This window comes from Melospiza melodia, chromosome 6 (assembly GCF_035770615.1).
Source record: "Melospiza melodia melodia isolate bMelMel2 chromosome 6, bMelMel2.pri, whole genome shotgun sequence".
Classification (NCBI taxonomy): domain Eukaryota; kingdom Metazoa; phylum Chordata; class Aves; order Passeriformes; family Passerellidae; genus Melospiza; species Melospiza melodia.
Genome location: NC_086199.1, coordinates 54877739 through 54891534, shown reverse-complemented (window position 1 = coordinate 54891534; position 13796 = coordinate 54877739). Strand labels below are relative to the sequence as shown.

At 51.6% G+C, this 13796-nt stretch overlaps 2 protein-coding genes across 2 annotated transcripts; both read right to left on the bottom strand.

Annotated features, from left to right (window-relative positions):
- Positions 1-4267: 4267 nt before the first annotated feature.
- LOC134419808 (mas-related G-protein coupled receptor member H-like) lies at positions 4268-5188 on the bottom strand. Its single transcript, XM_063159413.1, has one exon. The coding sequence runs from the start codon at positions 5186-5188 to the stop codon at positions 4268-4270; it is 921 nt and encodes a 306-aa protein (XP_063015483.1).
- Positions 5189-10998: 5810 nt separating this feature from the next.
- On the bottom strand, positions 10999-11894 carry LOC134419901 (mas-related G-protein coupled receptor member H-like). Its single transcript, XM_063159501.1, has one exon. It carries the CDS (start codon positions 11869-11871, stop codon positions 10999-11001), a length of 873 nt encoding a protein of 290 aa, XP_063015571.1. The 5' UTR covers positions 11872-11894.
- Positions 11895-13796: the final 1902 nt, after the last annotated feature.

Here is a 13796-nt window from a genome sequence, read left to right as displayed (position 1 = left end):
GTCTCTGTGGAATTGGCTTTAGGATGGCAACAAGGTTATTTAATATATATCTTTAGAAGGTTAGCATGAGTAGAACTCTGTTCTTTGTCTCTTATCAACTAGTCTTTGTTTTAGCTACGATTACGTATGTTTTATAAGATTGGATAGAATGCTTGTCAATATGTGTTTTCTGTGTCTGATTGGCTGAATTCTAGTCTGAGATGATTTTATGTATTGCTGTATGAGCCCTGCTGGAGGAGACATTTTTTGGTGTGGATCAGTGAGCTGTCATGTCTCCATTTTGTATTTTGAGACTGATGTGCTGGAAATAAAAGCAAAAATCTCTTCACTGGTCTGGTTACAATGTTATCCATATTTGGATATTTTGCCGCGGCCTAGTGGGTTCCTTTTTTAAGACCTGGGTTCCTGACACCATTGGACTTATACCTGTCCCGTCCCCCGCAGTGTGGGAGGGGTGGGACATGATGGAGCTGCTGGGAAGATGTGGTGGGAAGGTGTGGGGTGTGGTGGGGCTGGGGAGAAGGTGTGGGGTGTGGTGGGGCTGGAGGGAAGGTGTGGGGTGTGGTGGGGCTGGTGGCCTCAGGGTAGCCCCAGGGAGGGGGGTGATGCCCCGTGGAGCCCATGGTGACAAACACAGGTGTCACCCTGCCCCTGGAAGGGGGTGGCAGTACTGAGGATCACGGCCTCCTCCTCTCCTTGCTGCTGCACCACCTGAGCCTGCTGAGGGAGCAGCTGAAGGCAGTGGAGAGGAAGAATTTCTGAAGGCAGAGAGACCTTTGCACCTGGCTCACAAAATAAAAATTAGATATCTCAGGGGAGATCTTTGCTGTAACACCCACAGAGCACTCGGGGTGGGGAATGCTGAGCCCCTGGGCTGTAGTAAACCCCACAGGCCTAGCAAAGGCGCCCTGGAGAATGTAACAATAGGAATGCTGATGCAGCAAAGAAGTTTCTGTCCCCCCGACCCAGAATCTATACCCTTTTAAGGAAAAATCTTGTAACCCTTACCTATTGGTCACTTATGATCCTTCAACCCTATGCCATTGGTCAGGCTTGGAAGCCTGCCAAGGCTATCAAAGTAGCATACTGTACCCTACTAACTTTGAAGAAGAAGAGCTGAAACCCTTCACAGCACCCTGAATAAAGACATCGCTGTGGAATCACTCAGCCTCAGCTCCTTCTCCTCTTTCTCAGTCTGCTGGAGCCTCAAGCCACAGGGCAAACTTCCTAGCAGCAAGCTGAAATCTAAGAGCTGGCTAATCAGTATAAGAGCTGAATATATCACAAGCTTGCTAGGGGTTTGACTCTGTGGCCTTGGTCTGAGCAAGCAGCCTATGGCGCTCTCTCCCTCTGGGGAAGGAGCTCCCTGGCTAATGCTCTGCTCCTGATAAGACCAGATTAAGGCTCATTACTGGGCCATCCTGTCTGTGCCAGCCCAGCTCTGGGCACTGGGGATCATGGTTGCTCCAGGGATCACAAGCCATGGCTGTGTCCCCTCTGAAATCAAGACATTTTACGTCTAACCAAATAAGTGTGTTAGACTAGTAACAATTTTCCATCAAAACTGTGAACACATTGGAAATTTATTTGCCATAGATACATCCAAAGAAACAACAATTTTCAGGCATTTTTATGCCTTATAATATCCAAGATTTTTTATAGATGCTCCCCAAAGTGCTCCAAATTTCTTACGTCGTGGTATTGATGTATTGTTTAATTCCTACCAGAACTTACAGACTCTCTTTGTTTAATGGATAACCTGTGTTTTTCCCAGGCAAATAGTTTTTTACTGGCAGTACTCCAACGCTGGTGAAGAACCCCCTCACCCTGTATCCCTGCAGTGTTTGTGGGTAGGAGGGAGAGGCTGGGGAAAAAAGGGTGGTTTAGCTTCTCATTATTGTCCTCTGAATCTGTTTATAATAAATTTACTTAATACCATTACATTTGAACAAATTTTTCTATTCTTGGAGTGTTTTTTCTCCCAGTCCTCATCGCAACTCATGAGCCCTTTGTTAATTTTTGTTTCCCTCTCCTCTACCCAGCTGAGAGCAGGAGAAGGTGAGTGAACCGCTTTCACAGGTGCCTGGCGTTTGGCCAGTGCCAAAACATGACAGGCTTGCAGCAGGTGATCAGCATCAGAGCCCACATTTCTTACTGACAGTACCCCTGATGATGCAATAAAAGTAACTGGAGACCAGATGTTGGGGTGCTGGGGTGCCCCTTGCAGCCCTTCACCAGAGCTCATCCTCCTCCTCCTCAGCCTTGGGAATACTTGTGGTTGTTTTTTCCTGCTCTCACCCTTTGCAAGCAGGGACACCTTCCACTAGACTGGGCTGCTTCAAACTCCATCCAGCCTGGCCTGGAACACTTCCAGGGATGGAGAGGCCAGAGCATCTCTGGGAACCTGTGCCAAGGCCTCTCCACCCTCACAGGGAAGATTTTCTTCCCAATATTCCCCCTAACCCTGTTCCCTGACAGTGGGAAGCCATTCTCTGTTGCCGGGCTTGCAAGGGTTGCAGGAGTGAAGAGACAGACGAGAATCTTGACTTCATGATCAGAAGGCTGGATTTATTAATTTATGACATATATTACATTCAGACTATATTAAAAAGAATAGAAGGAAAGTTCAGAAGCTTGGTAAGCTAAGAATAGAAAAAGAATGAATCAACAAAGGAGCTCTCTCTGATTCTGTCCCAGAGAGATCTGATTCTTGATTGGCCCTTAATTGTACACAAGCAACATGGGCCAATCACAGGTGCACCTGTTGCATTCCACAGCACAGATAACCACTGTTTACATTCTTTCTCTGGGGCCTCAGCTTCCCAGAAGGAAAAATCCTAAAGAAAGGATTTTTATGAAAAGATGTCTGTGACAATTCCCCATTCTCCTGTCACTTCAGGCCTTTGTCCAACTCGCCTCTCCAGTTCTTGGAGCCTCTTCAGGCCCTGGAAGGGGCTCCAAGGTGTCCCTGAAGCCTTCCCTTCTCCAGGCTGAACAGCCCCAGCTCAGAGACCTCAGAGAAGCCACAGGGAGGGGGTTGATGCCCCGTGGAGACAACGGTGACAAACACAGATGTCACCCTGCTCCTGGAAGGGGGTGGCTGTGCTGAGGAGCACGGACTGCTCCTCCCCTTGGAGCTACACCATCCCAGCCTGCTGAGGGAGCGGCCAAAGCCAGGGCAGAGGAAGAATTTCTGAAGGCGCAAAACCACTAGCAAGGAAAGCAATAAAAACCATTAAAATCACTAAGAAGGTTTAATAATAAGCAACAGCATACCAAAATGCTGTCCCTGTGTGTGTGTTGGTGTGGGAGTGCAAGGGCGTGTGACAAAAGGATGCAAGATAAGGATAAAAAGGAGGGTAAGTATAAAAAGGCCTAAAAGATTTACAGCACTCCAACTTACCAGTACTTCAGTTATAGCTTAAAGTTAGCCATTCAACAGAGGAATATCCCTTAACAGCATTTAACCAACATCTTACAGTTCTTTACAGGCCTGCCCCAGTGAGATGTCTCAGGTACTAACACAGCTGAGAGAGCAGCATTTCTGCCCCATTTGCCCCAGCAGATGCAGACGTGTGTGCACACAGCCAGCCAGCCAGGCAGAGTGAGTGCAAGGTGCCTGTGAGCAATTGCCCTGGCAGGCAGTGAAATGCTCCCTGCGGATCCCTTTGCATCTCCTCCCTGGGCCAAGGGCTGGGCCTGGAGCCCTGGCGGGATGGGCCCAGGAGCCGTCGGCGTTCAGGGATCAGCCCAGGGCAGCAGCCGGGAGAGATCCCAGCTGGGAGAGGCCCCAGTGCCAGGGAGCTTCTGCTCAGCGCTGCTGGGCCCAGCAGAGCTCCAAGGCTCTCCTTTGGGGCCGCTGCTCACAGGGCCCCAAGGCATGGGCGGCACTCACAGCAATGGCTCAGCCTGGCCACACTTGGGGCCGGCAGCTTCCTGGGACAGTGGCAGAGCGGGGATGCTGTGGCATCCAGGGCAGTACAATAATTTGCAAGGCTGTTGATGAAAGCCCAGGAGGTGGTTGGACAGCAGCAGTTGCTGGGAGCAGAGGGTGTTTCTGATCAGCGCCACAGGAGCTGAGCCCAGGGGCTGCTCCTCAAGGCTGAGGCCTCCCAAGCAGGGATCAGAGCCCCGAGCGGCCTGGAAATGGGCTGGGGATGCACCAGGGAGGGTGATCCTGTGGGTATTTATTGATCAGGAGACTCAAGGAATCTCTCAGCCACTGTCTTGGGGTCCTTCAGCAGTTCAGTGGAAGGGATCAACCAGCTCAGACATCTGTGTCTGTGGTGGGATCATTTCTGTTGACAGTATTTTCTTCCGGCTCCTCAGAGGCCCTCTGGGGGGAGAGCCAGAGGCTGCCCACAGAGCAGGGCCTCCAGCACCTCCACACCAAGAAGTAGATGAAGGGTTTGATGCTGCTGAGGATGCAGGTAAGCAGGAGAAACACCTGGGGGGACACATTGATGTAACCAAGCTGCATCAGGAAAGTGCAGAGGATAAGGAAGAGAGTGAAGAGCACAGTGATGACGACAACCATGTCACGCCTCTTGGGCTGCTGCTGCTGAGAGCTCCACTTGGCCTTAATGAAATCGATTGTGCTGGAAATGACCACGGGTGCAACAAAGAGGAGCAGGATGATGGCATACATGGAGATGAGAGCTGCCCGGCAGTGCTCCTGCTCTTGTGAAGGGCACACAAATGTCACCGTGGGAATGATGGCAAAGAGAGCAAAGATGGCCCAGTATTGGACAGTGCCCAACATCACCCACAGGCGCAGGGGAAAGTCACAGTGGCAGCACAGCTTCCAGAGCTTTTCCATATACACCACAGGTCTGGTGGGCATCAGCCATAACAGCGCCCAGTAGTAGGAAACCACTGACAGCTGGAAAAGGAAACTCTCGTACATCAAGGGCACGATAGGAGAGCAGGATATGTCCTCCACGAGGAAGAGAATGGCAGAGGGGACTGTGAAGAGAAGTAAGAGGAAGTCGACGACAGCCAGCTGAAAGATGATATGGTTTCCAATTTTCAGGCTGATGCAGCAGAGAAGAGCTCCGTTCCCAGCAAGCCCACAGAGGCAGATGAGCAGTGTCACACTGTGCATGGCCACGTTAGTGACATCTGTCTCACACACATCATCTCCTTCAGTGGGTGAGGCAGGAGATGGGGACACGGTCCTCACCTCCATGGATGGATGCTGGGCAGGCAGTGGGATGTGGCCCCTGGCTGTGGTCAGAGTGGATGGGCAGTCAGTGCTTGGAGAATCCAGGGTTGGACCATGTGGCTCCTGAGCAGCTCCCTGCAGTGGGAAGGATTCAGTGGCGAGGAATGAGGTAGGAGGGTTAGGCTGTTTGGCAGGGGATGTGGAAGGGAAGCTGAGGGCAGAGGAGGGGGGAGTTGGGGAGGGCACTGCGGTCACCAGGAGAGGGTGGCAGGAACAGAGCAGCTGCTGCAGGAGAGGAAGGTGGGGTAGGGAGGAAGGCAAACATTCCACTGACCTGTTCCCTGTGGGGCAGCAGCAGGCAAAGGGCTCTGTGCAGATCAGCGGCGCTTCCTGGTCCCTCTTGCTCCTTTGGGATCCATGTCCTAAAGCGGCTCCTGCCAGGTCAGGGACATGAAGGAGAAAGTGCCCAGATCACCACGAGCTCCCCATTCCTGTCCTGTTGGCTCCTCTCTGTGCCCTGTCCTCGTGCTGCTCCTCAAGGCTCGGTAGGATCATAGGGCAGGTGGAAGTTGTTTTACAACTTCAGCAACGTCAGAGCTCCACTTCCTTGGAGTTATTTATCTTGATTTTTTTTTTCTTTGCCCCAAAGGAAGTGACTTTTGTCACAAGCCCACCTGAAGATATTTACAAATGGCTACTCGGTTCCTTCTGATAAGAAACATTCCTTCCCTGCAGAATGTCACGCACTCCAACTGCCTTTTCTCTCTCTACCATTCCTCGTTTCTCTTCCCTGAGGGCTCATTTTCCTTCCAGCAGCAGAGGGGTGCTGGTGGTGCTGGTGGCACTGGAATGCTGCTGGTGACCACTGCCAGCACTGGTGAGTCAGCTGGGTGCTTCTCAGAAACTGCTGCCCCTCTGGGAAGAGCTCCAGAATCATTGCGAAAGCCTCCCCTGCGCCCAAGGAAGCAAAACTGAGGCAAGAATTCCCATTTTTGTCATGCTACCCCAGGCTCATAGAGTCTGAGGGAAGGAGAGCACTCAGTTGCTTGCAGCCAGGCTATCAGCACTTGGAGCCCACCCTAATTACTGCCAATCCCCTTGATGATGCAATGAAAGCTATCAGGGACCAGGGTGCTGTGAACTCCCTGCCAGCCCTTCACCAGAGCTGCTGCTGCTCCTCCTCAGTCCTGGGAACACTTGGGGTCGTTTGTGACACCTGATCCCAGACTGTCCCTATACAAGCAGAGATAACTGCCACTATACCAGATTGCTCCAAACCCCATCCAGCCTGGCCTTGGGGACTTTCAGGGATCCAGGGACAGCTACAGTCTCACAGGGCAGCCTGTGCCAGGGCCTCAGCACCCTCACAGGGAAGGATTTCTTCCCAATATCCAATCTGACCCCACCCTCTGTCAGTGGGAAGCCATTCCCCCTTGTCCTGTCACTCCATGCCCTTGTCCAAAATGCCTGTCCACCGGTTCTAGAGCCCCATCAGCTCCTGGATCATGAAGTGTTTGCCCTTGACAGGATTGGGCTGATGAGGGGATGTGAGATTCCATAGCTGGGGACACAAACACGGTGTCAGCAGGGAAGAGAGGTGACAGTTCTGTCGCAGGGCCAGCAGTTTCCAGGAGGAGCATCCCAGATCCCTGAGGCACATGTCAGCCTGGGTAGGAATCATATCACCTCAGCTTTCTAGGAATTCCTTGAATTCACTGTAGGCTGCTGTCAGACTGCAAAGGGGGTGTAGAGGATGACTCAGAAGAACCCTGCAACTTTCCCAGCATTAAAGCCATGGTGTCGTCGATGAAGAGAGATGGGGAGACTGAATCGGTGATCAGAATCCAATTTTACTGTGGGATACAAACGTTTATATACTATTTCAGGGAGACTAGTAATGTGTACTACAATTATTAGGTTAAAATCACATACAGACCCTTATGCATATAACAACATCTCTTGCTTGCAGAGTTTAATGAGATTTTCTTTTTCCGGTAAATCTGCCTGATTTATTCTTTTTGCAATCTCGGTCTAATTTTCAAAGTTCTGTTTGCTTTTGCCAAGGCATTCTGTTATCAAATCTCTTATGCTTACCAGGTCCAAAGTCCATCATCTGTCTTGTGTTGCTCAACATTCCAATACTATGGGAGTAGCATTGATTTGCCTCTTCGCAGAAGAAATGACCTAGCTGAACTCCTAAATCATCCCTTTGCTCTGTGCCAGTGCTCCAGCTCATGCACGGAATTTATTATTGTATGAATCCTCTTGGAAACAGTATGGTGAAGGTGAAATACCACTGAACTTGCAGTATACAAGGAGAAAACTAGATTTGAAACAGAAATCAAAGTTTAACAGCATATTTGTAGTGCAGGGCCCTAAGGATCCAGCCCAGAAATGAGAGGGGACAAGGTCAGGCGGTTCAAAAGACAAGATTTTGGGATTGAGGTTGCTATAAAATAGAATAGAAGCTGAGATGGAGCCCAAGTGCTCTGGGCACAGGTGTGGTTGCTGAGGCTCTCTCCTGTTGCTCATTTCCCGGGCAGAGTGAAGAGCAGCTGAGGAGCAGAGCCCTGAGCCCGTGGCAGGCTCTGAGGCAGCTGCCTGTGTGTGAGAGCCCTGGAGAACACGAGGCAGCACGGAGAGCAGGGGCTGTGGCAGGAGCTGGGACAGAGCCCGCGCCGGACGCTGCTCGGGCTCAGCCCGCGGGCTGCGCTCCGCTTTCCCAAGGGACCATTCCAGGGAACCTCCTGCAGATCCTGGCCCAGGGACAGCAGCTGGAGCCTGGCAGTCACACAAAGAAATTCACCTCTTCTGTAATTGTTGCATTGCAGAAGTCTCTTGAGCATGTGCCTACAGAATAGGGACAACACCGGGGAGTCATCATCAAGTGGAATCATCATGAAAGAGAACCATCATGAAATAGAGCCACTCTAACCCAGAGTTGGAAGGGAGCCACAAGGTTCATGAAGTTGAGCTCCTGGCCCTGCACAGGACATCCCAACAATCCCATACTGTGCCTGAGAGCAATGTGCAAATGCTCCTTGAGCTTTGTCAGGCTGGTGCTGTGTGCAGAAGGAGAACTCTTGGCTGGGCTGGATGCAGACTGACGTGAGGAATCCTCATGGAATTGTTTGGGTTAGAAGGAACTTTAGAGATCATATCATTCCATCTCTCCTTCTGCCATGGTCAGGAACATCCAGGAAAACTTATGTTTGAAATCGTTGCTCTTTTGAAAGAAAGCTCAGCTGGGGAGTGACCTGGGTGACTGGGAAGTAGAAAATGTACATTGGAGGATCATGATCCTCCTGCACTTGCCTTCAGAGAAATTCCCTGGCTGAATTGTTCATCCCTGGAAAAGAGGTTGCACCTTGGAAAGTGTCTTTCCAATTAACAGGAAAATGGGAGACAGAGAGAGAAAAACCTTCTCAGATGTCCAAGTATCTCTCTCTCATGTGTATGTCCAAAGCCTGACTCACCACCCACGGCTTTAATTCTCACTTCCCTTTCCAGAAGCAGTGGAACGTTGGTTTCCCCTGGATTTAAGGCAGTGGGAAAAGGAGGGACAACTTCTCCCTGAGCAAGAGATGTGGCTGCTGCCCAGGTCTCTCGCATGGGGAATCAGGAGCTCTTGGCACTGCCATTATCATCCCAACCACTGCAGGCACGTGCCTTAGGAAGGGCTCTGGTATGGGACAGGGACCTGCCCTGCTCCTAGAGCAGCCAGAGGCTTTAGAATGGGATAAAAGAAGGAAATGAACCATTTTGGACACTGTTCAACAGAGACAGGCCCTGCAGTGAAGCCAGGATTTTGTTTATTCAACAAATTCAGAGGTTGGGACTCCCACAGTGGAAAGAAACAAAAACCATGAATCCAAATCTGATTGAGGGGTAGTTACAGAATGACAAAGATCAGGAGAGGCTGGACTGTGGCTGGAGCTGCTGTGCAGAGTGGCTGTGCAGCTCCTCCTGAGGGTGGCCAGGTTCAGGATGGAGGTGCTCAAGGGCTTCCCTGGACACTGATGCTGGGGAACCAGAGGATGGATGGCCCCATTCTGCAGAAGAGCAGCATAACTCCCTAATTTCTGTGCAATTCAATGGTCCAAGCATCTGGTGATGGGAATTTCCATATTCCATGTACTTTCTGGATACAGGCACAGGAGTTCAGTGGATTTTACTATTGACCCTGCACTTTCCTCAGAAGAATTCAATTCTGGAATTCAAGAATGTGACAAATTCCCACTGAAAGGATAAGGGAATGCTCCTGTCCCTCCCCAGCTCTGCAGCCCTACCTGGTGTCCCTTCCCATCAGCTGGGAATGCAGGGCCGGCTCTGCTGGACAGAAGGGGAAGGGTGCTCCCTGTGATGCCAACCCCTCTCCTGCCATCCAGAGGCACCAGCCCTGCAGGGATTGGGGAAATCATTGCCACCCCATGCTGGGTGTGTCCCCAGGGATGAAGGTGTCCCATTCTTTGCAGGCAAGAGCTCCCTGATGAAAACACCATGGAACTCATCTGCTGAGCCAGAGGAGATGGAGTTCATTCCCTGGGGCCGAGGCCATGAGGGTCATTGCATGGGGAATAGAGCTGGGGAATAGCACTGAGCCCAGCTGCACTGCTTGGAGCCATGTGGATCCAGGAGGGAGCAGGAAAGCCATGCTGCAATTTGCTCCCTTCAGAGCATCCCACAAAACTCACCCAAGGCAATGCTCCTGCTCCCTCCTCCTGCAGGAATACAGCACCACAGGGAGGGTGATCCTGTGTATATTGATTCATCAGGAGGCTCAAGGAAACTGTCAGCCACTCTCCTCAGCTCCTGCAGCAGAGCAGTGGAAGGGATCAAAGTGTTGTGAGAGTCTGTCCAAAATATCCTTCATGTTTGCCTCATGATTGCCAGGAAGACCACCGAAAAGTCAAAAACTGATGAGCCAGTGGGACAGGGGGAATCACGTGCTTCTTAACTCAATGTGTCCACAGGTGTTGTTTGCTAACACGCCACGCTGATCTTGAAGGGGCACCCTGCCCTTTCTGAACAATGGACCTGGACTTTCTCCCCACCTCCTGGCCTGGCTGGTTTGAGCTTTGGGGTGGTCCCTCCTCCAAGAGAAGACCCCTCTCGCCTGCCTTCCACCATCATGACAGACATGCAGGGATGTAGGTCTCTTCATCAAGGAACCAAGACAAGAAACTCCTGTGCAAGAAAACCCCTCTCGCATCTTCTTCCAAAGACTGGGACTGAATCCCCCCCAACTCGGGGGAGGTGTGCAGTGTGGGGAGGAAAAGCTGCCCAGAGTAAGCGCAGTGTGAGCACTGAGCCATGAAAAAATGGTACCTGTTGCCTGGCTTGAGTTTGTGTTCCCCCTATTCTTTTACCCCTCAAAGACCTTTGTTTCGGCTGAGAAACCATTCCCCTTCCCCCAAGGAAAGATGGTATAACTGGGGTCCTGGTCAGCTGTGCCTTTTGAGATCTCCCTGGACATGGCCTGGTGAGCTTTCGACGGCTGGAACTCAAAGGATAAAAGCAGCATCACGTTTCGGTAGCTATACCCATCTCCCATCCTTTCCTCCCTCTTTTCCTTATCTTCTCCTTTTTTCCCTGCTTCCCACCTCACCAACGCACTTCTCTTGGGTTTAAGTCAATAAAACTGCATTTGTTGATTTTGTTACTGCAAATTCCCTGTGCCTTTGTTGGTTCTTTTTGCACCTTAAAATCACCACGTTACCCATTCACTAGGGCGGATCGCAAGAAGCGCCCAGACCGCTGAGTCCATGATGGACTCATCGCTGTGGGTGATGTGTCCTTCAGCCACCTCAAAGACCCTGTTTTCTTCTGCCTCCTCAAAGACCCTGTTCTGCCTCCTCAAAGACCCTCTGAAGGGAGAGCTGGAGGGGCTCCATGGAGCAGGGCCTCCAGCACCTCCCCACCATAAAATAGATGAAGGGTTTGATGCTGCTGTGGATGCAAGTGAGCAGGAAAACAACTTGTGAGGACACAGTGCTGTAACCGAGCTGCTGCAGGAAATCGCACAGGTTGAGGAGGAGATTGAGGAGCACAATGGGGAAGATAATGATGGCATACCTCTCGGGTTGCTGCTGCTGGGAGCTCTGCCTGGCTTTAATGAAGCTGACTGTGCTGGAAATGAACATGGGTGCAACGACGAGAAGGATGAGGCAGTACATGGAGATGAGAGCTGCCCGGCAGTGTTGCTGCTCATGTGATGGGCACAGGAATGTTACTGTGGGAATGACAACAAACAGAGCGAAGAAGGCACAGAATTGGAAACTGAGCACCAGCCACACCAGGCGCAGAGAAGGCTTCCAGCAGCAGCAGAGCCAGCAGAGCTTGTACCACATAAAGGTGTTCTGCATCATCCAGAGCACCCTGTAGGTGGAGACCACTGAGAGCTGGAAAAGGATGTCCAGGTACATCAAGGGCAGGATAGGAGGGCAGGACACATCCTCCACCAGGAAGAGGAGGGCGGAGGGAACCGCAAAGAAGAGGAAGAGGAAGTCAGTGAAAGCCAGGTCAAAGATGCCAAGATTGCAGGTTTTCAGTCTGAGGAGCCAGAGCACAGCCCCATTCCCAGCCAGCCCACAGAGGCAGATGAGCAGTGTCACACTGTGTATGGCCACGCTGGTGACATCTGTCTCACACAGATCATCTCCTTCAGTGGGTGAGGCAGGAGTTGGGGACACGGTGGTCACCTCCATGGATGGACGCTGGGCAGGCAGTGGGATGTGGCCCCTGGCAGTGGTCAGAGGGGATGGGCAGTCAGTGCTTGGAGAATCCAGGGATGGACCATGTGGCTCCTCAGCAGCTCCCTGCAGTGGGAAGGATTCAGTGGCGAGGAGTGAGGTGGGAGGGTTGGGCTGTTCAGCAGGGAATGTGGAAGAAAAGCTCAGGGCAGAGGAGGGGGGAGCTGGAGGGGGCTCTGGGGTCAGCGAGAGAGGGTGTCAGGAACAGAGCAGCTGCTGCAGGAGAGAAAGGTGGGGTAGGGAGGAAGGCAAACATTCCACTGACCTGTTCCCTGTGGGGCAGCAGCAGGCAAAGGGGTCTGTGCAGATCAGCGGCGCTTCCTGGTCCCTCTTGCTCCTTTGGGATCCATGTCCTAAAGCGGCTCCTGCCAGGTCAGGGACATGAAGGAGAAAGTGCCCAGGTCACCAGGAGCTCCCCATTCTCATCCTGCTGGCTCCTCTCTGTGCCCTGTCCTCGTGCTGCTCCCCAAGGCTCAGTGGGGTCATAGGGCAGGTGGAAGTTGTTTTACAATTTCAGCTACATCAGAGCTCCACTCCTGCTGAGTTACTTATCTTGAACATTTTTTTCCTTGCACCAAAGTAATTGGCTTTTGTCACAAGTCCGCATGAAGGATTTTGCAAATGGCTCCTCATTTTCTTCTGATTAGAAACATTCCTTCCCTTCAGAATGTCCCATACTGCAACTGCCTTCTCTCTATCATTCCTCATTTCTCTTCCCTGAGGGGTCATTTTCCCTCCAGCAGCAGAGGGATGCTGGTGGTGCTGGTGGCACTGGAATGCTTCTGGCAGTGCTGGTAGTGCTGGTGAAGCATCTGGCTGCTTGTCAGAAACTGCTCCCATTCTGGGAAAACCTCCAGAACCATTGCCAAAACTACCCCTATGCCCAAAGAAGCAAAACTGAGGGAAGAATTCCCATTTTTGCATTCTCCCTCAGGCTCACACATCTCAAGGGCAGGACAGCACTCAGTTGCTTGCAGCCAGGCTATCAGCACTTGGAGCCCACCCTGATTACTGCCAATCCCCCTGATGATGCAGTGAAAGCTATCAGGACCAGGGTGCTGTGAACTCCCTGCCAGCCCTTCACCAGAGCTGCTCCTGCTCCTCCTCAGTCCTGGGAACACTTGGGGTCGTTTGTGACACCTGATCCCAGACTGTCCCTATGCAAGCAGAGACAACTGCCACTATAACAGATTGCTCCAAACCCCATCCAGCGTGGCCTTGGTGACTTTCAGGGATTCAGGGACAGCCACAGCCTCACAGGGCAGCCTGTGCCAGGGCCTCACCACCCTCACAGGGAAGGATTTCTTCCCAATATCCAATCTGACCCCACCCTCTGTCAGTGGGAAGCCATTCCCCCTTGTCCTGTCACTTCATGCCTTTTTCCAAAGTCTCTCTCCACCTCTCCTGGAGCCCCATCAGCTCCTGGATCATGAAGTGTTTGCCCTTGAAAGGATTGGGCTGGTGAGGGGATGTGAGATTCCATAGCTGGGGACACAAACACGGGTTCAGCAGGGAAGGGAGGTGACAGTTCTGGTCCCAGGGCCAGCAGTTTCCAGGAGAAACATCTCAGATCCCTGAGGCACATGTCAGCCTGGGTGGGAATCATCTCACCTCAGCTTTCCAGGAATTGCTTGGAATTCACTGTAGGATGCTGTCTGACTGGAAAGGGAGTGTAGAGGATGACTCAGATAAAACCTGCAACTTTCTAAGGATCAATGCCACGGTGTTGGCGATGAAGACAAATGGGGAGACTGACTTGGTGATCAGAATGCAATTTTATTGTGGGATACAAACGTTTATATACTGTTTCAGGGAGACTAGTAATGTGTACTACAATTATTAGGTTAAAATCACATACACAATGTTATGCATCTAACAAC

Coding starts and splice junctions, on each gene's coding strand:
- LOC134419808 (XM_063159413.1), bottom strand. CDS start 5,188: ATGGAGGTGAGGACCGTGTCCCCATCTCCTGCCTCACCCACTGAAGGA.
- LOC134419901 (XM_063159501.1), bottom strand. CDS start 11,871: ATGGAGGTGACCACCGTGTCCCCAACTCCTGCCTCACCCACTGAAGGA.